The sequence below is a fragment of the Chlorocebus sabaeus genome, chromosome 2 (assembly GCF_047675955.1).
Source record: "Chlorocebus sabaeus isolate Y175 chromosome 2, mChlSab1.0.hap1, whole genome shotgun sequence".
NCBI classification, from domain to species: Eukaryota; Metazoa; Chordata; class Mammalia; order Primates; family Cercopithecidae; genus Chlorocebus; species Chlorocebus sabaeus.
The window spans coordinates 99,378,204-99,401,501 of record NC_132905.1 but is presented as its reverse complement, the minus strand read 5'-3'; the positions used below and the strand labels follow the sequence as shown (position 1 = coordinate 99,401,501).

Below are 23,298 nucleotides of genomic sequence, written 5' to 3'. Positions count from 1 at the left end.
CATGCGCAGCATCGCAATGATGTCACTCACTGGGCCCGCGGGGACCACGTGGATCCAGCCTCAAGGTCCGCGACCCCCTCCCGGCACCTCCAGGACCGCGCAAGGGCGGCAGCTGGGCCCCTGGGGCTCGCGCGAAACTCTGCGTGTGTCGCTTTCTGCCAGCGCCCGCCGTTCGCGTGGAGACCACCCTGAACCGGAGTCTGTGGTTCCAGGTCCCGGGCCAGCCTCAGGCGCTCCCCACGCAGGCCGCCCGGCCCCCGCCGCCGCCCCCTGCACCTCCGTTCCCTGCAACCTGCGCCGCCACCCAAGCCGGTCCCCCTTGCCCCCACCACCGCCCCCAACCCTCCCACACCGCCGCTGCCCCCGCCATGCCGCCCCCCCCGCCATGCCGCCCCCCCCGCCATGCCGCCCCCCCCGCCATGCCGCCCCCCCCCGCCATGCCGCCGCCCCCCCGCCATGCCGCCGCCCCCCCGCCATGCCGCCGCCCCCCGCCATGCCGCCCCCCCCGCCATGCCGCCGCCCCCCCGCCATGCCGCCGCCCCCCCCGCCATGCCGCCGCCCCCCCGCCATGCCGCCCCCCCCGCCATGCCGCCCCCCCCGCCATGCCGCCCCCCCCGCCATGCCGCCGCCCCCCCGCCATGCCGCCGCCCCCCGCCATGCCGCCGCCCCCCCCCCCGCCATGCTGCCCCCTGCAACCCCCACCTGCTCCGGCAGCGCCGCCCCCTGCGCCGCGAGGCTGCTGGGCTGGGACCCGCGGAGGCTCCGGGCGCCGCTCGCCCCCTGGTGGCCGCTGCCCGCGCTGCGTGCGGGAACCCCGAGGCCTCCGGGAGCGCACGAGGCGGCCCCACATCACCTAGACGTGCTCCCAGGACTGGGCGCGGGGTTCTGGAAACATCGACCCAGGGAATGGACCGAAAGTCCTGACGTCGTCAAAGGGGCTGCTGCTGGGGAGAAGGCGAGGGGCCTCGCCATTGAAGCCAAGAACAGGGCCCGCTGCTGGGGCTCCATGAATCCGGACAGTTAAAAGCAGATAAAATGGGGAAAACCCAAACAGTAAGAGGAAGGTTCATTTGTCAACTTTTCATAACAATGATAGTGAAAACGATAGCGCAGCGGCTTTAGTCACCACAGCCAAGCGGAAGGAGACGTCCAAATGTCCGTCCGTGAGTGAAAAATGAAAAGCAGGGAGGATCGCCGGCCCGAAAGGAAGTTCCCGCGCGGCTGCCCCGTGCAGGGACCCGGAGACACGATGCTGAGCGCACCTGGCCAGGCACAGGAGGACGCCCACTGGGCGCGGTTCCACTTAGAGGCCCCGCGGTGGCCAAACCCGGCCGGAAAGTGGGATGGGGATGCGGGGGATTCGGAGGGGGCGCAGGGGATTGGGAGGGCGCTGGGGATTGGGCGGCGGGACGCGGAGAACTGGGATGGGGCGCAGGGGATTGGGGTGGGGGCTTCGGGGAATTGGGAGGGGCTGTGGGGATTGGGAGGGGGCGCAGGGCATTGGGATGGGGCGCGGGGGATTGGGAGGGAGGGCGTGGGGATTGGGAGGCGGGACGTGGGGATTGGGCGGCGGGACGCGGGGAACTGGGATGGGGCGCAGGGGATTGGGATGCGGGCTTCGGGGAATTGGGAGGGGACGCGGGGGATTGGGAGGGGGACGTGGGGGTTTGGGGGTGCGTGGGTCCTGGGTGCTGAGCTTCAGTTTTGCAGGGTGAAAGAGTTCTGGAGATGATGGGGTGATGGCCGTACAACAGTGTGAATGTCCTTAATGCCATTGATGTGTGCAGTTAAAAATAGTTAACATGGTATATTTTATGTCTCTTTTACCACAAAAAAATACAAAATAATAGCGACAAGTCCTAGGGCTGGCACTGTGATGGGCCGGGCTGCCTGTGGCTTCTCTGGACTTTATCCCAGGGACCCTCGTGGGCTGGAGGGAGGATGTGGCCTGGAGTCACGTCCTACACACAGCGCCATGACCATTGCACAGGTCCTAAAGGTCAGCGGCTCCCGTCCCCTTAGGCCGGTGGGAGGGATGCACTGTGCCGGGAAGGACCAGTAGAACTTGCAGGGCAGGACCCAGCCCCAGCCTCTGCTTACAAAACAGCGCCCAGGGAAAAGCAGCAAAGGCCCCTGCCCTCCAGGCCCAGCCTCCAGCGAGGCCCCGCTCCCGTCCTGCCCCAGCCCTGAGCCTGGCCCTGATGGAGTCTTCTTTCTTCTCAGCGTCCGTGCTGAGGCCTCCAGGTGAGCGAGATAGTGGAAGCTTATGGTACTGTGAGCACAGGCGCCTCAAGCATGAGGGATCTGCCCCTGTGATTTGCCTGGAGGAAGAGCTTCCATTGCGCGAGGTCTTGTGTAAAAGTGAGCACACAGGGGGCCCCAGGGAGAGCTGGGGCTGGCGCTGCCCCGGGTGCCCTGTTCTGGGCAAGAGGCCGTCTGCTGTGCTGGTGGGTGTGGATCATAGTGCACAGCCGTCGTTTGTGCAGTGTCCTCCTATCAGCACAAACACAGGGACAGGGTGGACGGGCGGACCAGCCCAGAGACTCCGTGTCAGGTCAGACTCATGGCCCAGGAACCTGCAGGCTCGGCATTAGGGGTCTGGGACCACACCCAGGGTCAGGCTGTGACTGGCCCCACGACACTGAGACCTGCCCCACTTTGCTGAGACCGGCCCCTCCCTGCTGGGGCTGGCGCTGCCCCGGGTGCCCTGTTCTGGGCGAGAGGCTGTCTGCTGTGCTGGTGACTGCGGATTATAGCACCCGCTTATCTCTCATCCACATGGTATCGAGACCCGGGCCTGGGTGGGGACGGGGCATCTCTGCACATTCAAGGGCTGTGGTCCTGGGCTGAGCCTCCAGGTGGGTGTGGCTCTCCCCCGTGGCTCTCCCTGAGGCCCCTGATCCAACAGTCACAAATGTCCACGCCGCCTGCTGGTGGCACAGCCCGGGGGTCTCCCTGGAGCAGACAGGAGGGCAACTTTGCTCTTCCCCTGGGATGCTCCTGAGAGCTGGACCGGCCCGACCCCTGCTGCTCAGGCCAGGAGGGAGGTCCTGAGGCCAGGATGCAGCTCCCCTGGGCGGGCACAGACACAGCAGCAGCAGCCCAGCCTCTTCTTTGGCCCATCGCAGATCTCTTTGGTCTGGCAGTGCCCATGCCCACTCCCTGGGTCATTACCGGCTTCTCCTGAGGGGGCCGTCAGTCCCCACCACACAGCCAGCCTCGTGGAGCGGTGGAGACCATGGGTCAGGCACTTGGGTGGACACCTTTTGTAGAAAAGCAAATTCCACCCCATGCTCTGAGGGACGCACCTGAAATAGCCATAAGGAGGCCGTACAGGAAGCCGAGGGTCTCAGGCCGGCACAGCAGCAGAACACGCAGGTGATGCGGGTCCATCTCCACACTGCCCTAAAATGTGGACACGAAGGCGTGGACATGCAGGGAGGCGTGAACCCCAGTCACAGAGGCCCTCGACTCTGGCAAATTTGACACATACCCCAGCAAATGCGAATGAGGCTATGAAAGCCTGAAATCCCACTGTTTGCAATTTAGATTTTATTGTTCATAGAAAACACGACGTGCATAGAGAATATGCATTTTTCAAAAGCCCATGAAAAAGTTTAAAAGATAACCCAAAACCAAGCCACAAATCGAAGCACAGAACAATTTCACAGAATGAAAACCTGCTTAGGTCACCTTCTTTGATCTTAACTTTATAAAACGACATATTAATGAAACCAACAAACAACAACATCTGGCCGCTGGAAACATCTGAATCATTCTCTCAAATGAGTCATGAGTCCAAAAGGAAATCAAGCAAAAATCACGTCCTACGTAGAGGCTGACAGCAACAAATGTAGTGACACAGCGTCTATGGGCTGGCCAGAGGTGCCCTGTGAGAGGAATGAATTATTAAATGGTTTATTACTCCTAGTTTTATTCAAATTAAAGGAACATAGCAGTTAACTCGGAAACCAGAACAGAAAAGGAACAACAAAATCAACAGGAAAAAGAAAAAATGAGAAAAGCAGAAATTAATTAATTGGAAAGCAATTAAAACTTGATTTTTGTTTTGTTTTCCTTTGAGATGGAGTCTCACTCTTGTCACCCAGCCTGGAGTGCAGTGTCTGGGCTCACTGCAACCTCCATCTCCCGGGTTCAAGCTATTCTCCTGCCTTAGCCTCTTAAGTAAAACTTGACTTTTTAGATCCAAAAGGTAGTTGCTTGAAAGAAAATAAGAGGAACAGAGAATGCGCTGGCCAATTTAACCAAGAAATAAAACGAACTTCCAGTGCTAGGACTGAGAAAGGGTGCCCAACCCAGGTGCAGCTGGGACTGTGAAGAACAGGAGAGGGACTCAGACGAGGGGGAAGGTGGAGGAGGAAGTGGGTGTTTCGGGGAGGAGAATGGAGGGTGCCGGGAAAGTCAGGGAGGGTGGGGGAAGGGTTGTGGTGGGGGGTGGTGGGAGGGAAGGGGAGGGAAAGGCGGAGAGGGGAGGAAGGCGGAGGAGGGAGGCAGGGAGGGGAGGTGGGTGTAGGGGGAAGGGAGGTTGAGGGGAAGGTGGAGGAGAGGAGAGGGGTCTGCAGACTGCACGCCCCTGCACCACTGCGTGTGAAAATTGAGAGGGAACGCCAATCATCCAGGAACACGTGAATACTGAAACATTCTGAAGACGATAGAAACCTGCGTGTGACAAAACCACAGAAGCCCGAGGCCTGCAAGGCTGAGCCTCTGAGCCCGGCTGCCATGATCCTGAACCGTGGATGGAGTGCTGGCTGTGGTCTCCCCTCGGCTGGGAGAACTGAACTCCATCCTGCCCAAATCTGCCTGTTTATTTCATGCGGTTGCACTCCGGATCTAATAAGACAGTGTGGTCAAGGAAATTCCAGCTGGAGAACCAGCCCTCTCCACCTGGAACCGTTCACTTGTGCTTGTGGACAGGGTGGCAGGTGGGCCCTCGGGACGAAGGGAGCACGGAAGACCCGGTCTCCATGGGGTCTGGCATACGGGGCCTGAGGTGTCTGTGGGGGACAGAGAGAACCACCAGCTGCCACCTGGGGACACAGTCCCAAGTGACCATTTGGGGCTCAGAGGCCTCACGGGGTAGGAGGCGCCTTCCCAGGAAGGAAACACCCCAAACCACGAAAGTGACCAGGGCAGTGCACGGCGTGTGGGAGAGACCAGGAGGCGGTGCCAGCCTGGGCCGGGTGGGCAGGAGCAGGATGCACAGGAACCTGGGAGGGGCTGGGATGGGGTGGGCGGTACCCCACACTGATCCCCACTGTCTACTTTTGGCCAATCCTGCAACATCCATATGTGCCAGCCTGGCCAGGGAGAGACAGTTCCCAAGGTACTGGAGAGTTCGGGGCTCTGCAGCCTGGGAGGGCCGCCCTGGGGCTGAGAAAGGGCAGAGATGGGGGTCTCTGTGGGGACAAGATGTGAAGGAAGACACATGGAGATCTACCTGGCCGAAGCACACTGGACCTGCACCCCACCTGCAACTAAGAGCCAGAGTGTGTGCCCAGCTGTCCCCTCCCTGCTGTCCACCACCCACCACCTGTCCCCCTCCCCACCGACCATCACCTGTCCCCCTGCCCCTACCCCGTCCCTCTCCCCACCGACCACCACCTGTCCCCCTGCCCCTCCCCCGTCCCCCTCCCCACCGACCACCACCTGTCTCCCTGCCCCTCCCCCGTCCCTCTCCCCACCGACCACCACCTGTCCCCCTGCCCCTCCCCCGTCCCCCTGCCCCTCCCCCGTCCCCCTCCCCACCGACCACCACCTGTCCCCCTGCCCCTCCCCCGTCCCCCTCCCCACCGACCACCACCTGTCCCCCTGCCCCTCCCCTGTCCCCCTGCCCCTCCCCCGTCCCCCTGCCCCTCCCCCGTCCCCCTCCCCACCGACCACCACCTGTCCCCCTGCCCCTCCCCTGTCCCCCTGCCCCTCCCCTGTCCCCCTGCCCCTCCCCATCCCCCTCCCCACCGACCACCACCTGTCCCCCTGCCCCTCCCCCGTCCCCCTGCCCCTCCCCCGTCCCCCTCCCCACCGACCACCACCTGTCCCCCTGCCCCTCCCCTGTCCCCCTGCCCCTCCCCCGTCCCCCTGCCCCTCCCCCGTCCCCCTCCCCACCGACCACCACCTGTCCCCCTGCCCCTCCCCCGTCCCCCTGCCCCTCCCCCGTCCCCCTCCCCACCGACCACCACCTGTCCCCCTCCCCCGTCCCCCTGCCCCTCCCCCGTCCCCCTGCCCCTCCCCCGTCCCCCTGCCCCTCCCCCGTCCCCCTGCCCCTCCCCCGTCCCCCTCCCCACCGACCACCACCTGTCCCCCTGCCCCTCCCCCGTCCCCCTGCCCCTCCCCCGTCCCCCTCCCCACCGACCACCACCTGTCCCCCTCCCCCGTCCCCCTGCCCCTCCCCCGTCCCCCTGCCCCTCCCCCGTCCCCCTCCCCACCGACCACCACCTGTCCCCCTGCCCCTCCCCCGTCCCCCTGCCCCTCCCCCGTCCCCCTGCCCCTCCCCCGTCCCCCTCCCCACCGACCACCACCTGTCCCCCTGCCCCTCCCCCATCCCCCTGCCCCTCCCCCGTCCCCCTGCCCCTCCCCTGTCCCCCCTGCCCCTCCCCCGTCCCCCTGCCCCTCCCCTGCCACACCACTGCCCTTTTCTCCCCAGGCTGAGGCCATTCTGGGTTTTCCTTTGTAATCAGCTGAGGCCTGGATTTTCTCCCAAGAGACACAAGAGGGTTTGGAGCATTCAACCTGTTTCCAGGCCTTTCACCCACTTCCACCAGTGCAGGCTTTTAAACAACAATTTTATTGGGGTGCAATTCACACGCCATAAATTGTACCCATTAGAGGCATTTGTCAAACATGTCTGACAGGTGAGCACAGCCATTAACCTCTACCCCCATCAGACACAGAGCAATTCCACTGACCCCGAGCCTCCACCACAGGCACCTGTCACCTGCCTCCTTCCAGGATGGAGCCTCCCTCCCCAACAGATGGACTTTCCCAGGCTGGACTCTGGCCCCCCAGCACGAGGATGCTGAGACTCACTCCGTTGTTATTTCCTTTTAGTCTGAGTAGTTCCTGTTATGTGGATGTACTGCGTGTTTATCCTTCATCCCATAATGGATATTGGGGTGGTTGCCAGTTTTAGCAGTCACATGAGAACAGGGTACATCCTGTGTGCATGGGCTTTTGTGGGATCATGCATTCATATCTCTTCAGCAGATGCCTAGGAATGGAACTGTGGTTTGTAAAGCAGACACATGTTAAACTCCACAAGAAGCTGCCCCACTGTTTTCCAAAGTGTTTCAAAGTGTTTGTAACATTTCACATCTCCCTGTATTGCTCCACAGCCTTGCCAACACTTAGTATTGTCAGCTTCTTAAATTTTAGCCTTTATAGTGGGAGTGGTTTGGTACCTCAGGCCTTAATGACAAAGGATTATGATATTTATGATATTAGGTATATTTTCACATCTTATTTAAGTGTTCAAATCTTTTGTGCATATATATATATATATATATATATATATATATTTTTTTTTTGAGATAGTCTTACTCTGCCGCCCAGGCTGGAATGCAGTGGCGAGATATCGGCTCATTGCAACCTCCCCTCCCAGATTCAAGCAATTCTCCTGCATCAGCCTCCTGAGTAGCTGGGACTACAGGCACCTGCCACCACACCAGCCTCATTTTTGTATTTTTAGTAGTGATGGGGTTTCACCATGTTGGCCAGGCTGGTCTTGAACTCCTGACTTCAAGTGATCAACAGGCCTCAGCCTCCCAAAGTGCTGGGATTACAGGCCTGAGCCACTGTGCCCGGCTTCTTTTGTGTATTTTAAGAAGTGGGCTGTTTTCTTATTACTCAGTTGTAAGGGACAGTTATGTGTCTGGATACAAGTCCTGTGTCAGATACAAGGAATATGAATGTTTCCTCCCAGGTGTGGCCTGACATTTTGTTTGCTTCTTGTGTCACTGGACACAGATCTACAAGTTTGACAGTATTAGCTTTTAATTTGGGTCTATCAGCCATCTCAAATTAGTGTTTGTGAAAGGGACGTGGTAAGTCTGATGTTCATCTTCCCCTGTGGATATCCAGCTGTTCTCGAACTATGTGATCTAGAGACTGTCCTTTCCCCAACTGAATTAAATGGACACCCTTTTTGGAAATCTGTTCTCTGTGTGGTGGTCCTATTTTCGGACTCCACCAGCTTCCCTTGGTCTCCATATCTCTGAGCTCTCCAACGTCGCTCTTCTTAGTCACAATTGTTTTGGCTATTGTAAGTCTTTTACATTTTCACCTTAATTCTAATCAACATCTCAATTTCTAAAAAATAAGCCTGTGAGATCTCTATTGGATTGTGCTGAATCTATGGATCAATTTGGGGAGAATTTTCACCTTAAATTAAGTGCCTTCCAATTGTCAATGAAAAGAGTCAAACTATGTAAAATATATGAAAAGATTTATGCTGAGCCAAATATGAGTGACCATGGCCCTTGACACAGCCCTCAGGAGATCCTAAAACATGAGTCCAAGGTGACTGGGCACAGCCTGGTCTCATACATTTAAGGGAACATGAGACCTAATCAAATACATGTAAGATAAACACTGCTCTGGTCTGGAAAGGTGGGACAACCTGGTGGGGGCTGGCTTCAAGGCTATAGGTAAAGCTAAAAATGTTGGGATTGGTAATTGGTTGAAAGAGTTATTATCAATAGAAAGGAATGTCTAGGTTACAGTAAGGGGTTGTGGAGATCAAAGTTTTATCAACAGTTGAAGTCTCTGGGTCGCAGGCTTCAGAGACTAGATTCTAAATGATTCTTATCAGACTTAAGGTCTGTGTTGACGTTGAAAGCTGGTCAACTTTCCCTGAATTCCAAAAGGGGGTCAGGTATAATGACGTGTATCCATCCCTCCCTTCCCCTCGTGGTCTGAACCAGTTTTTCAGGTTAATTTTGGAATGCCCTTGCCCAGAGGAGTGGTCTGTTCAGAGGGCTGGGGGCTTAGAATTTTATTTTTGGTTTACACAATCCATGAACAAGGTCTGTCTCCCCCATTTGTTTAGCTACTCATTAATTTCTCTCAGTAATATTCTGCAGCTTTTGGTATAGGGAACTTGCAAATTTTTCATTAAATGCATTCTTAGGTATTTTCTGATTTTCAATGGCATTGTAAATGCTGTTTTTCAAATTCTGTCTTCCAATTATTTGTTGCTAGATTATAGAAGCACAATTACATTTTTATATAGACTTAGTGTCTCGTGACCTTGCTAAATGCCCTTATTATTTCTAGTATTTTTTTATAAACTGTTAGGATTTTCTGCCCTGGCAATTGCATCATCTGTGAACAGAGACTCTGCCCCTTCCTTCCCAATCATTTTGTCTTCTAACATCACGCACAGGTTTCTCAAATAGCTTGCTTGCAACCAGGATGCACGCCTGTGATTGCAGAGCTCAACACAAACCTCTTCTGACCCCAGGACGTTCCTGTAGCTGGGCATCACTGCACACTCCACCTGCGGGCAGGAGGGTTATCACCTCCGAGTTCTGGAAATGAGGACCAGGCTGGGTAGGCTTCAAACTCCACCTTGCACTGGCCAGATTTCCACTGGTTATTTTAATGTTTTCTTAACACTGTCTTGTTAGATGACATTATTCTAAACAGCTGTCTTGTGATTCCAAAGAGGTTCAAACTTCCTGGTTTCCCTAGTAAAGATGGGCTATTTAAGCACAATGTTGTGGAAGTCTGGCTGTAGGGAGACTTGGGGGCATCAGGATTTAGTGTTCTGCTGCTGGGCCAGGCAGGGCTCAACTGGGAGTGGCTGGGCCTGCTGGGGCCACTGTCTGGGGCCCCAGTGGGGCTCGGGATTCAACTCCATAGGACCAAGTGGGACACATTTCCAGGGAAGGAGTGTGGCAGGCACAGGCCCAGGTTAGCCCCACTGCTGTGACGGGCTGTGACAGGCTGTGAGGGTCCTGTGCTCACCTGGGGGATGTGGAAGCCGGGAGCTCCTGGGCTCCAGGCAGGCCAGGGACAACACTTCTTCCTCTAGGCTTTGCTTCTCTGCTCAGCCGCCATAGGGCTTTTGGCTTCATAGAGAAGGTGCTGAGGACGGTGGCCCGGCTCAGCCTCTGAGAGGATGGGGGCCACAGCTGCAGGCCGGCCTGGGCCTGGGGGCCAGTGCTGGGAGGCCTGACACAAAGGCCTCCATGTCAGCCCCCTTCTCCAGACCTTTGGGCCCCTGGGTCTTTGTGGATGGGCCACCCCTGGACGCTGGGAGTGTTAGGAGGTCAGCTCGTGGAAAAAGTGGGGGTGAAGGCCCGGCGGGAGTTGAGGGTGGAGAGAGGGGCAGCTACAGCAGAGATCCACTGGCCAACAAGCGAGGCAAGGCGTTTACAGGGCACATTGCACCTCTACCAAGCAGATTCAGATGGGAGCAGAAGCACCTGTCATTCGGTGAGACTGGGACGACGCCTGGAAGGGTGGGAGGAGAAACTGGCTGAGGCCGTGTGCAGGCCAGTTCACTGTACACGCTGGGGCATGGCAGGCTGGTCCGCACCCGTCTTCCTGCGTATGGAGTGCCATGTGCATGTGAGCATACAAGTGTCTGTATGTTTCTGGGTCTCTGTATGTCTGCGTCGTGTGTATGTCTGTGTGTTTACATCTCTGTATCTGTGCATATGTCTCGGTGGTGTCTGTACGTGTATGTGGGGGGGGCGCTGTTTTTGTGTTGCTATAAAGGAATAGAGACTATTATACAGAAAAGGTTTAATTGGCTCACGGTTCTGCAGGCTGTACAGGAAGCATGGTGCCAGCATCTGTTCCTGTGAGGCCTCAGGAAGCTTCCACTCATGGTGGAAGGTGACAGGGAGCCAGCATCACATAGCAAGAGTGGGAGGAGGGGAAGGAAAAGGGGAGTTCCCAGACTCTTTTAAACAATCCGCTCTCGAGTGAGCTGACTGAACAATAACTCACTCATCACCAAGGGGATGGTGCTAAGCCATTCACGACGGATCCGCCCTCATGATCCAACACCTCCCACCAGGCCCCACTTCCAACACGGAATCACATTCCAACATGAGATTTGGAGGGAACAAAGAATCCAAACCACATCAGTGTGTGCGCGTGTGTCTGTGCATGTCTGTGTCCATCTGTGTGTGCACGTCTCTACATGTCTGCGTGGATCTGTGTGTCTCTATGCATATGTGTCCATGTGTTAGCATTTGGTCCAAGCCTTGCTTCCAGAGTCACAGCAGGCACAATAGCACCAGCTGAGGGAAAGGGCTGTTCGAATGCCACTGCCTCCCTGGTGCTGACGGGGACCTTAACCACAGGGACAGCCCTGGGTCTCTCCAGCCAAGGCAGAGGATTGGCCGGTTGGTCTCAGAAGGCAGTGGGTGGGCAGGGTCCTCATTCTCTGGCCGAGATTTCTTGGGCCTGGACTATGGGTGCTAAGGCTGCCGAGGAGTGGGGGCCCAGGAGCTGGGGATGGGTCACTGCTGTGGGGTGGGCTCCTGAGCCCCTCCAGGAGGGGAAGGGGTCTCTGTGGCCTGCAGCCCCCAGGCATCACTGTATATGGCTGGAGCCTACAGGCTGGAGGGCTGGGATCCACACCGCTGGGCCCCTGCTGATCCCTCCAGCCCAGGGCTTCACCCAGGAACCAGCTCTCCTTCCCATCCCTAATGCTCAGGCACTTAACTATTTGACAAACCAATGACGAAACATGCAAGGACGGGGACCGCTAGAGCCTCGTGAGGCCCCAAGCACAGGATCCATCCCCAGATGCCAGTGTCACTCCCAAGTCACCTGCTTTTGTAAGTCTCTATTTTGGGTGGAGCCCTCTGGAAGCCCACGCCCTGCTGTCTGTGGCCACTCCTAGCAGCGAAGCCTCGATGGAAGTTTCAGTAAGGTCTTCACGAGCCTCCTGGCTCCTCCCTCAGAGCAGCTGCCTCCAGATTACAACTACCACGTGCGGTTGGTGGCTGCAGCCCCACCCCCCTACTCTAAAGCAGCTCCTGCAGGAAACCTGGGCCTTGGGTGGCTGGGGAACGCCCAGGACTCCTGCCACACAGGTGGACCGGAGGACAGCTTGGGCAGGCCCCTCGAAGGCAGGGGAAGATTCACTTGGCTCCACCTGGCCGGAGAGACAGGTGAGGGACTGGCCTTTGTGGGTCCTGTGGGGTCCCCTTGGGGCTGTGGCTCCCTGCCTTGCTGTTTCCAAGCAGGAAGGGGTCTAGGAGCCCCGCTGCTGTTCATCCCTGCTTCCTCTGGGCTTCCTGGCCTGTCCTGCGCCTAAAGGGAGCAGGCTGCCCTGGAGAGCTGGCCCCATGGCCGGCCCCTCTTTGCCTGGAGGGAAGGAAGGCCTCCTCCTCCTTGCGTTGCCAGGCTCTGCCCGCCCGTGGAGAAGGCCAGTACTGGGGAGAGAGCCAGGGCTCCCACAAAGCAGGGAGTCCCACCAGGCGAGGCGCTCCATCCTGTAGTGCTCCCTTAAATTCTGCAAGCTACCCCAGATCCCCTGTTTCCAGCCAACAAATCCTTTTTAAGTTCCTTTGAGATTTGTTCGTGTGGACTCCGGAAAGAAGGCCCAGGCGGGAGCTTTGGGCAGGCGGCCATTTAGGGCAAGGGTGCTGTGCCGGCTTCCCAGTGGGGCTGCCCGGCTGGTGGGCAGGAGAGCCAGGGCACCCCTCACACCAGAAGGCAGGTCGTGGACTGTGTCGTCTACACTCGGGAAGGGGTGCATTCCAGGGGCGCTGCTCCAGACTCGCCACTCACCTGGGACTCGCAGTCTTGAGTTGTGGGTACCAGGGTGGCCATCCCCTTGTTCTGTGCGGCTGACTTCCTGGCTACTCCTTAGCCTTGGAGCCCCCACAGGCCTCGGCTTAGCTTCCCTCCCCTTAGCCAGGTCTTGGATAACTCCAGGGTAAAGTGACGCTGTGGCCCCCCACTTCCCCTATGTCCTGCACAGGCCTGGGGCTTTCGGCGGCGCTGTCTGCTGCAGCCCCGCGCCTTCCTGGGAGAGTGGCCCAGGCCTCCCTTCCTGAGTGTGACTGCGCTGCCGTCCCCACCTGCCAGGCCTGCGCGGGTCTTCCCCAGGCTCTCCCTGCTGGGATGGGGACTGGTGGCCCCGGGCCGCGTCCTGGATCCGGCTTGCTCCTTGGTACAAGGCCGGTAGGGGTCACCGTCAGGCAGGAGGGCAGGCGGCGGGGGTCCTGGGGGCGCCGGATTCGGGGCCGTGCCGTCCCCAACAGCAGGCTGTGCGTGTCCCTGTTGGAGCCCCACGAAGGCAGCCCAGGGCCACCCCTGAGGGCGCGTGGGCCCGCCGCGCTCTCGGATCCGGCTTGCGACTGGCCGGGAAGGTAGGTGTTTAACGATGCAAAAAGGAACGCACAAGGCCTCGTCGAGGAGGTAGGGGTCGGGAGGGGGACTAAGGGGGGACTGGGGGTGGAAAGAACGCGGGGGAGAGGGATGGCAGGGTGCCCGCCCGAGGGACCCACACGTCCGCGCATGGCGCCCCAGGATGCTGACGCCGACTGGGGTGCGGGCCCGAGGGGCGGTCGGGGGTCAGGTGGCGGCCCCAGATGCAGGGCCGCGCAGCACGAGGGGCCTCGTGACCCGGGCGGGGAGAGGCCGGCGCCGGGCCTGGGAGAGGGCAGTGGGCGGGCGCTGCCGTAGGTGGGAGGATGCCCGTGGGGACTCTCGGGCGGCTGCGCCCAGCCACGCGCGAGGCCCCGCCCTCAAGGCGCGTTCAGTGGGACGGACCCGCCCTCCCCGCAGCCGCGCGCCCGCCGCGCCGCCTTGTGGGCGCTGTAGTCCCGGAGTCCGCGTGCGCGGGGCCGGGTCCCGGGAGCCCCAGGCAGCCGCCCCGCCGAGCCGCAGGTACTGGTGGCGAACGGGGCCACGGGGCCGCGTGTCGGGGGCTGCGGGGTGTCTCGGGGCCCTGGGGTGAGTGCAAGGCGCGGGACGAGGTTTGCAGGACCCTGTGAAGTGAGCGTGGGGGGCTGGCGCTGGGGTCCGCGGGGCTCTGGGGAGGGTGCGGGGGCTCGGGCCGGGGTCTGTGGTCTGCGGCCTGGGGCCTGGGGGGCCCTGGGGAGGGTGCGGGGTGTGGGCCGGGGTCTCAGCGGGGGTCGCGGTGGCCCGGGCGCGGTGGGCTGAGAGCCGGGCGCCTGACAGAACCGTTGCAGTGCAGCTGGTTTCCCGCCGCTAACTTTCCGCCCCAGTCTGCTAATGGGTTGGTGAGGCCCGCCCCCCAGCCTGCCCTCCGCGTCATCCTGGGGCGCCAAGTCCCACCTCCGAGTCTGGAGGAACGCGTGGATCCGGAGTTCGCGTCCAGGCACGTGCTGCTTCGGGACGGGCCAGCCGGCGGGTGAATCCTGCCAGCCACGCGTGGGGCGGGCCCCTGGCACCTCTCCAGGCCATTCTCTCCTGTGCTAGAAGCTTTGTAGGTGCAACTTCCCCTTGGAGCAGCTGTGAGTGCGGATCCAGCAGAGCAAACCAGAGGCGTCTCAGAGAGAGCCTGGACAGCCGCTGCAGCCTTTCCCGAGTGGGTCCTAACAACACCCCTACACTAGGGTCCTGTCCATCAGAAACTCCTGTCCTGGGGAGTCTGGCCTGCCTGGCCTCAGGACATAGGCTAACTAAGGTGGCTCCGAAATCCAGAATGCATCAAGAGGGAAGGTGGGAGAGTCCTTGGAAGTGCCTGTTGGCAGCCCTGTAAAGAGGTGGCCTCCCCCCACGGAGACCCGAGGATCCCTGTACAGCCCTGATTCAATCAGCAGAGCCGAGGCTGCTCTGGCCCAGTGCACCTGCCTGCCCTGTCCAGGCCTGGGAGACAGGCTGCATCTCACAGGCCACCTTTGCCTGGGTGCCACCTGTGCACTGCTTGTTGTAATTGCTAATTGCTTTCTTTCTGAAGGGGCTTTGGTGGATTTTTACAATACCAGATAGTACAGTTTTCTGTGCTGGACACAGATGAGAAACAGTGCTTCTCGGGTGTTTGGGCCTGCAGCAGTGATAGCCGGAGGGTCTAATTATGCTCTTAGGAACCCTGAACTTGGTCATCTGAACAGGGTTGGGAGGGTGCGCAATGCTTTCTTCTTCTTCCTCTTTTTAAACTAGCAGGCGTTCTAAAAACGTGACGAACATTCTTGGTTAGCCTTCCAGAGTAGGAGCTCGTTTAAACACGGAATGACAGGTGGCGTTTGCTTTTGTTTTGATTGTGGGTCTCCAGCCTTCTCAGGTGCTTGGAAGGACAGCCTGGGCGGGGGTGGTCACTGGGGACAGTGGGGCTGGGAATTTCGGGGGGCTGTTACAACCTTCTCCTGAAGCAGGGATTCTCACTGCTTCCCCGTGGCCCTCCTGTCTGGCTGGGGACTTCCTTCAGATGCCGGGAAGAGGCCTCAAGCTGTACGGGACTGGGCTGGAGTCTAGGCTTCCCCTGGCTTGGGGCTGCATTTCTGTGATGGTGACCAAGTTCCCTATCTTTCCTCTTGGAGGTGGTCTTGGCCGTGCTGGCCAAGCATCTGCCAGTGGGCTACGTTCATTGCACATAAGTTAAGCATGCTGGCGGCAGAGGCTGACTGTTAAGACCAGCAGCACCCCTTTTGCTGGCTGAGACTCTGGCTGTCTCTCCAAGAAAGGAATGTTCTGGTCGCTTCTCAGAACAGGGGACCGAAGTACCTGGGGCTCCTGGGAGTCCTGTGGGTGGGGATCTGACTCCTGGGGCCGTGGACTGTGGGCCCATACCCTGGGCTTAGTTCAGCTCCTGACGGCTCCCCGTTGTCTGTGGTGATCTGGTTGCTCTGGGTGTCTGGGGATCGGTACACCTGTCTAAACATGCTGACGGGTGGGAAAGTGAGCTTGACGGGAAGTCCCAGGGCCGAATGGGTCTCCCAGTGGGGAGGGGTGGGTGTGGTCCGAGGTATGTCCAGCTCTACCCGTAGCCTCTCTGGGCGTCAGGGTCCCTGGTAATGGAGCCCAACCTTTGTGCACTGATCTTCCCAGCTGTTGTCACAGGCCCTGGGGAGGCGTGGAAGGCGAGGCCGAGGCAGGTGACCGTCAGATCTGCCTCAGCCTTGCAGTGGCTCCTGCCTGCGCTTCCTCCTGCCTGGCTGGCTGTTTTCATTCTGGCCCTTTGAGAACTTCTGGAGTCCCAGCTGCTTCCGATGGGGGGTGCTGGTCCCATCATCTTCCCAGCCGTGCCCTGCCGTGGAACTCTGGAAATCTTGAGGTTCCCCTAACCCTTCCCCTGCTTCCCTGCGGCCCCCATGGCAAGCCCACCAGCCTCTGCCTCTTAAGGGCTTCCCTGCTGTCACCTGTCTTTGTTCCTTTGTCACAGATGTGAGTGTGTAGAGGTGTGAAGACGGGACCCGGGATGCGTCCCGGCTTTGCCTGTGTGGCCTGGGGAGGGTCTCCCTCTCTGGTCCCTGCAGGCCACCTCTTTCCTAAGCCCGTGTGTCAGGTTGGGGGCAGTTCAGGGACCACTTCCAGCCTGGGTAGTCTCTGATACTCGGAGACTGAGTGCTGAGAGCTTGGGGCAGCTTTTCCTCAGAGTCCCTGGACCCCCAAAGCCGGCCCCACATCGAGGGATGCTCTGAGTCCGTGCTGGAGGGTTGGAGGAGACTCTCCCCAAATCCAGACCCTCTGCAGACCCCCCCGCCACCCTCCCAAGTAGGCCCTGTGGCAAGGCACAACTGTCCGACTGTGTCAGCCCAGTGCAGATAGGACGGCGACCCCGCCCCATGCGGCTGCCCAGCTGCCCTCTGCATGTGCTGTGTCCCCACCCCACCTGAGCAGCAGGCGGCCTTTCCACGAGCACTCTGCCAGGCCTGGCCTCCGGGAGCAGAGGTCAGCTGATACAGACCTGAGGTGCACCCTTGGGGGACCAGGGCTGGGTCCTGGCCTCACTGGGTTGGCTTGGGGGGACCCCTGACACACTTGTTTATGGCGGCTCACTTTTGACTTGAAAGACAACTTTACACTGAGGCCTTAAATGGAAACCAGCACTACGTGGCACCTGGAGACATGATTCTGATAAGTGGACAGGCTGCTACCCCGCAGCTAGAAGGCACGATTTGTGGTGGCGAGATGAGCTCTTGCCCGCACCAGAGGAGCCTTTCTCCTGGGCAGAGTCAGGACTGAAAGAGACAAGCCCTCGAGGGGGCTGCGTTCTGCCACGTGCCCTGGCCATGTGGGGCGGGGGTGCTGGTGGGATGGTCCCCAAGGTTGGATGCATGTTGCCTCGTGGATGAAGGCCCGTGGTCTGGGGTGCTCCATTTGGAACGTGTCAGGTCCACTCATGGCTCCTGCCAGCTGCTTCTGTCTAGGATAACCTGCCTCCGGGGATGCTGGGGTCCCTGGGCTCAGGGGCTGGGCCTCAGCTCCATCCCATCCTCCCTCCCATGCATGTTTCACCCCTGGCTGCCCTCAGTCCCCTCGAGGACACCTGCCTTTTCCTCTGCCTTTCCCTCACTGTGGACTTGGCCTGCATGCCCTCCTGCCAGGGCACGGGGGCAGGTGTGGTTCCCACGCTCGTGTGCAGGATCAGACCCCAGGCTGATGGGGACCTGAGGCTGGTACCTGCAGCCACCCACTGTTGGCCACCCGTGGTGTGACCAGGTGTGTCCCTGGCCTCCAGCAGCGTCTGTTCTGCCTGTGCCCTCCCCGGGCCACCTGGGTGCCGCTAGAGCAGCAGCAGGCATGTGGGCTGCCCTTAGGCCTGTGGGGTGAGGTGTGCCCGCCCGGCCGCTATAGCCACACGCGCTGCCCAGCAGTGACATGAGTCTGGTATGGCCCCAAACCTAAATTTTGTTAGTTTAGTTAATGTAGTAAGTCAATTAGTTAATTAACTTGGTTTTGATTGGCGTTTAAATCACTCCATGTGACTGGAGACTTCCCTTAGCCTCAGAGACCCTGGAGGTGCTGACAGCCTGGCTTGGGGGTACTCTGGAGCGACTCAGGTGTGGGTGGCTCCCAGTTTGGTGCTGCAGGATGAGGATGGGTCCGGGGTCTGCGTTCGTCTCCAAGGTGGTTGGTTCTGAGTGGGGAGGAGGAGGCCGGCACTGGGCCTCATTCTGCGGGGTGGGGAGGCCTGCAGACCATCTTCCGAGCTGCCCTGACTCCACCCCTCCTTCCAGGCAGAGTGTCACCGTCGTCCCCTCTGGAGCTGCATGTGACCTGAGCAGCATGGTGCCCTCCAGCCCAGCAGTGGAGAAGCAGGTGCCCGTGGAACCTGGGCCTGACCCTGAGCTCCGGTCCTGGCGGCGCCTTGTGTGCTACCTTTGCTTCTACGGCTTCATGGCGCAGATACGGCCAGGGGAGAGCTTCATCACGCCCTACCTCCTGGGGCCGGACAAGAACTTCACGCGGCAGCAGGCACGTAGGCGCCGGGGCGTGGGGGTGGCTGCCGTGGGTGGGTGGGGAGCAGCTTTGGGGGCTAGGGCGCTTTTCCTGTTGGAGGCGTGAGCACCTGAGGCTGGAGAGGGTGAGTGGCCACGTCAGCTGATCGTGGTCCCGGAGGGAACCCGGCTGGGGTCTCACACCCCCTGCAGCGGGCACCATCAGATGGAGGGGCCTGGCTGCGGCTTAGTAACCAGGCTAGATAAAAAGTGATGTTGTTCCTGCCGAGAGGGAGCCTGCCCCACCCCAGCTGCCAGGCTGGGCTCAGCGGCCCTCCTGGTGAGGAAGCCCACGTCCAACCCTGCTGGGCACCTGCCTCCAACAGAGACTTAGTGGCTATTTACCTAAAGAGATTATTGAAGGAGTTTTCTCATTTTACTCAGCCATGAGGACAAAGGGTCTTACTGAAGCTGTTCTAATAGACTTACGCCCAGTCACGGGCCTCTCAGGCCACGTGAACGGTGGAGCCAGGAGTGGCGGTATCTGAAGCAGTTTCCTCCTGGGGCTGTGGGGTCCTTGTCCATATGGCACATCCGCACAGAAGGAGCCTGGAGGGTCTCACAGGCTGCCGGCCCAGCTGGTCACCCTGACATCCCATCTCAGGGCCCGGGGCCTGCTCACCTGCCCATCCCAGCCGCTGTCCCCGTCCTCTGCAGCACAGCCACCTGGCCCCTGCACCCACATTGCTGTCGCTAGGCGTGCCTCTTGTTCCCTGCGTCTCCTGGCTGGAAGCCGGGCCCCCACCCCTCGCAGACCCTAGAATTGTGAAACTGATGTGCAGCCGAGGTGTGTGCTCGTGGAAAAAGTGGAGTGCTGCCCTTCCCGCGTGCCCGGCTCAGAGCACTGCGCGTGTGTGACTGTGTCTAGTCCCACGACCAGCACTGCTGGCCGCCAGGGCAGGGTCACTTGCCAGGTGAGGACAGGGTGTTTTCCTGGCTCTGGCTGTCGGTGGCGGGGCTGGGGCTGGAGCGGCGGAGCCATCCCCTTGACCCCTCATGAAGTACCTTCTGCTCCTGGCCAGTCTGCCCCTCTCCCTGCCGCCCACTGACCAGATGGCATCTCTGCTCTTAGTGGAGGGCCACTGTCAACCGCCAAGGTTATTTATAGGGATGAGCATTATGTGTGGCGTTTCCCTTAAAATAACACAATAACAAAAGTCTCTAGAGCGAAAATGTTTAAATCCCATCTGCCTGCCCTCTCATGTTGCACATTAACGGATTACAAAGTAGATTCCAGAAATTAAGCCATTCCACCAGGCCTTGGATGTCATCAGAGGGACGATGGGTGCAGGCGCTCTGTGCACCTGCCACTCGGCGGGGCCCCCTGATCTCAGCCCCTCTGGCTGCAGTAGAGGCCGGAGAAGAGCTTGATCGCTCCCTGCCTGCTGGGGTCCAACAAGAACTTCACACGGGAGCGGGCACGTGGGTGCCGAGGTGCGGGGGCGGCCACCGGTAGGTGGACGGGGAGCAGCTTTGAGGGCAAGGGAGGCCCAGCCTGCCAGGACTTGCCAGCCCCTGTTGTTGCCGGGCTTGTGTCTAGGAAGTTCGCATAAGTGGTGTCTCGTGACCCAGCTTTCGCAAGTTGCTCTCCTGCCCAGTCTGACTTAAGAGATGTTCCACGTGGGTTCAAGGGTGTTCTTAAGCTGCGCCTACCGGGTTGAACTACAAGGTGCTTATCTGGTGCTTTGCTGGAGGCGATCAGGGAATTCCGGCTTCTCCCACTGCTTGGTGATGGCTTCGGGTAGAGCACGAGCCGGCAGCCTCAGGCGGTGGGCCTTGACCCAGCTGGCCCAGGCTGGCATTTCCAGCTCACTCCTGGGGCGAATGCTGCTTCCTCCGCAGCCTGCCACGGGCTGCCTGTGTTCCCCTCACCAGCTCGGGTGGGCTGCTGAGCGCCAGCCGTCTGGCCGTGGTGAGGAGCGTGGTTTCCTTTGCTCACATTTGCTCTGCCTCCATTTCTCCCTCCGTGGGCTGGTGTTTCCTGGCATCCCTGCGGTTGCTGTCCTCCTTGGACCTGGTTCCCTCTTCTGCTTCCTGGGGACCCCGTGCCCTTGGGATCGGACTGGCTGTGTGTTACATATGATGTTTCTCTGGAGTCGTTTTGAATTTGGCCAAATTTCCCTCTGGGGTTTCTGCTTTGAGTGGCAGCTGAGAGCGCTTTCCGTGGCCGAGTCCGTGAGGTGCTCCTGGGTGGGTTGTGGTTGCCTGGAACCCCACTGGAACTGTGCTGTGTGGTGGGAGCTGCAGCCCCCACCCTCCTCCAGGGAGACCCCCAGCCCAGGACCCTGTGCATAGCCGTCATTCCTGACCTGCGGCCCATGCCCCGTTCCCAGCCGGTCCCTGTTGGGTGCCCTTCTCTGGCATCCAGTCCTGCTGCCCCATGCCCGGCCCTGCCCTCACATCCTGCCTGCCTTCGAGCCTTGCCCACCTTCCCACCTCCCTGTTCAGAGGAGCCTCCCTGAGGCCGTCCAGGTGTAGATTTGGGCGCAGCTCCCTGCACTCCGCCCATGCAGCCTGGACCCCAGCCATGACCTGTGGAGAACAGGGCCGACGCCAGGCTCAGGCAGCGGGAGGCTGTCCTCGTGTCAGAGCCGTGGCCACCTGACAGATGCCACCTCCCTGCTGGGACCGTTGTGGGGGCCCCTCCCCCAGCAGCCTTGTAAGTGGGTCGCAGGTCACAGCTCTGGGCAGAGCCTCCCTGCTGTCTGCCTGCCAAGGCTGAGGAAGGGGGAGTAGGGGCCATCGAGGAGGTGCAGGGAGAGGAGCAGGAGGGCCCTGGGTGGGTGTTGGGGGGTGTTCAGGCTCCACCTTGACCCCGTGGTCTGCCAAGGGGGAGCTCTGCACTCGGTCCCTCAACTAAGACTAGGAGGTGCCGGATGAGGCCCCGGCCTGCAGAGCCGGTTCCTGGAGGAAGAGGAGAGTGAGGTGGGTGAGGCTTCTAGGACCCCCAGCGCCCTTTTCCAGAGAGCCGTGGGCTCTGGGGAGAGCCTCTTTGCTGGCTGTCTACCATTTTGACTTTGGGCTGTGGGCAGGACCTGTGCCCTGGCCAGGGGCTGGGGCGGTCATGCCCCCGCGTGGCCTTCTGTGTCTGGGGGTCAGGGGTCCCTGAGGCCCTAGGAGGTCCCCTGCCTCTGAGCTGCTTCTTTCGGAATCTGCAGGGGTTCCCTGGGCTGGCCCCAAGGAGGAGCCTCCCCCAGTCAAAAAGGCCGTCAAGTGGGGCTGTTTGATGTCCACAGGACATTGCTGTAAACACAGTGCAGAAGCCGCTGGCCGGCCCTGAGGCTCTCTGTGACCCGGCATGGTCACTCAGCCTCCTGGCGCCTGACCTACCCTCAGAGCGTCCAGGAATGTCCTGAGCAGGATGGAGTGCGGGAGGGACCTTGGGTGCCTGGTGCTGCTGGGACCACAGCCTTCAGGTCAGCTTGGTCTCCATGAGGGTGCAGGCTCCGGGGTGCGACCTCAGGGTGCCCTGAGGTGGGGTCTCTGGGCAGCCTTCCCCTGAGCCCCTGGGAAGCTTCTCAGCATGCTGGCCTGGCTGCAGGGTCCTGTTCCCCAGCTGTTCACAGTAGCTGGTGGCCAGACTCGGAGCACATCGGGCCACACATCTTGGGTGTGCCAGACACGAGGCTGAGAGGCCCTGGGGAGGAGGCGTGGCTCGGCGCCGCACCCCTGTGCTGACCCAGGGTTTGGTCTTCTCAAGTGTGGCTGGCAGGGGCTGAGGTCACCTGGGGCAGCATGAGTAGGGCTGTGGGGTTGCTGGTGGTCAGGCCTGAGTCAGGTGGGGCCTACTGGAGGCCCAGAGTCCAGCAGGGCCCTGCTGGCCCACCTGGTACCAACCTCCAGCGGATCTGAGGTGGGGTCTGGTGGGGCCTCTGGGCAGGGCCACCTGCTGAAAATGCACCTGGGCCCCAGGGGAGGCTCCAAGCATAAGGTGGCTCCCACATCAGTCCCCAGGGAGGGGCAAGGCAAGCGGCTTGGGCCTCACGGGGGTGGGGCCTCTTCCTCTGGACTGTGCCCAGGTGAGCCCAAGTGTGCCTGCAGAAGCCCTGGCCCCTGCCAAGCCAGCTGGGGACATTTGGTGCCTGCCTGGAGTAGAGTCTGGGGCAGTGCCCTCTGACCTTGTCCTGTAGGAGGCAGCACCCCCAGACCCATGCCCAGCTCCACGTTCCCATGGAAGGTGGATGTGTGTTGAGGCCACAGGCACAGAAGCCAGGCCTGGAGTGTCCACCGGCACTCAGTGGCCAAGGCTGTGGAGCTGGGTTCCCACATAACATGTGATGGAGGAGGTGGGGGTGGGCAGGCCGACAGCCTGTGCTCCCCCTCCTGGGTGGGTGCAGGGCGGCTGCAGGGGCGCTTGCCCCCCTCCCTGCCCCTGGGTTGGAGCCTGGCCTTAAAGACCTTGCTCTGGGGAAAAGTGTGAGATGGGAGTGTGCAGCCCAGGGCCCTCTGCCCTTCCCCACGCCCTCTCTTTCCCCTTCTTCCCTTTCCTGTCTTTCTTCCCCTGCTGGGTTCCCCACAGTCCCTCCCACGAACCTGCTGTTCCTGATCTTGCTCTTCCTTTCTGTGCCTTCTGTTTTTGTCTCTCTCCAGGAAGGATGGAAGGACCTTGTGTTAGTGTGAATGTGTTACGGGTTACAGCTCTGTTTTCCATATTGTTTAAGATGAAATAAAACCATGTGTTTATTCTATTAAAAATAGAGAAGCTGGCTGGGTGTGGTGGCTCACGCCTGTAATCCCAGCACTTTGGGAGGCCAAGGTGGGCGGATCACCTGAGGTCAGGAGTTCGAGACCAGCCTGTCCAACATGGTGAAATCCCGTCTCTACTAAAAATACAAAAATCAGCCAGACATGGTGGTACGCACCTGTGACTCGGGAGGCTGAGGCAGGAGAATTGCTTGAACCTGGG

General features: G+C 60.1%; 1 protein-coding gene across 3 annotated transcripts in view; it reads left to right on the top strand.

The window, feature by feature from the left end:
• The window catches only part of SLC19A1 (solute carrier family 19 member 1), a 49,790-nt gene that overhangs the window by 6,890 nt on the left and 19,602 nt on the right, over positions 1-23,298 (top strand). Inside the window, exons 1-2 of one of the 3 annotated variants that reach the window (XM_007970468.3) lie at positions 13,795-13,875; positions 18,132-18,369. In XM_007970468.3, the coding sequence (XP_007968659.3) occupies positions 18,181-18,369 (189 nt within the window). In that variant the 5' untranslated portion in view covers positions 13,795-13,875; positions 18,132-18,180. Of the gene's footprint in view, positions 1-13,794; positions 13,876-14,179; positions 14,540-18,131; positions 18,370-23,298 lie in introns of those variants that run through there. The other 2 variants (XM_007970476.3, XM_007970483.3) reach the window with 2 other exon arrangements.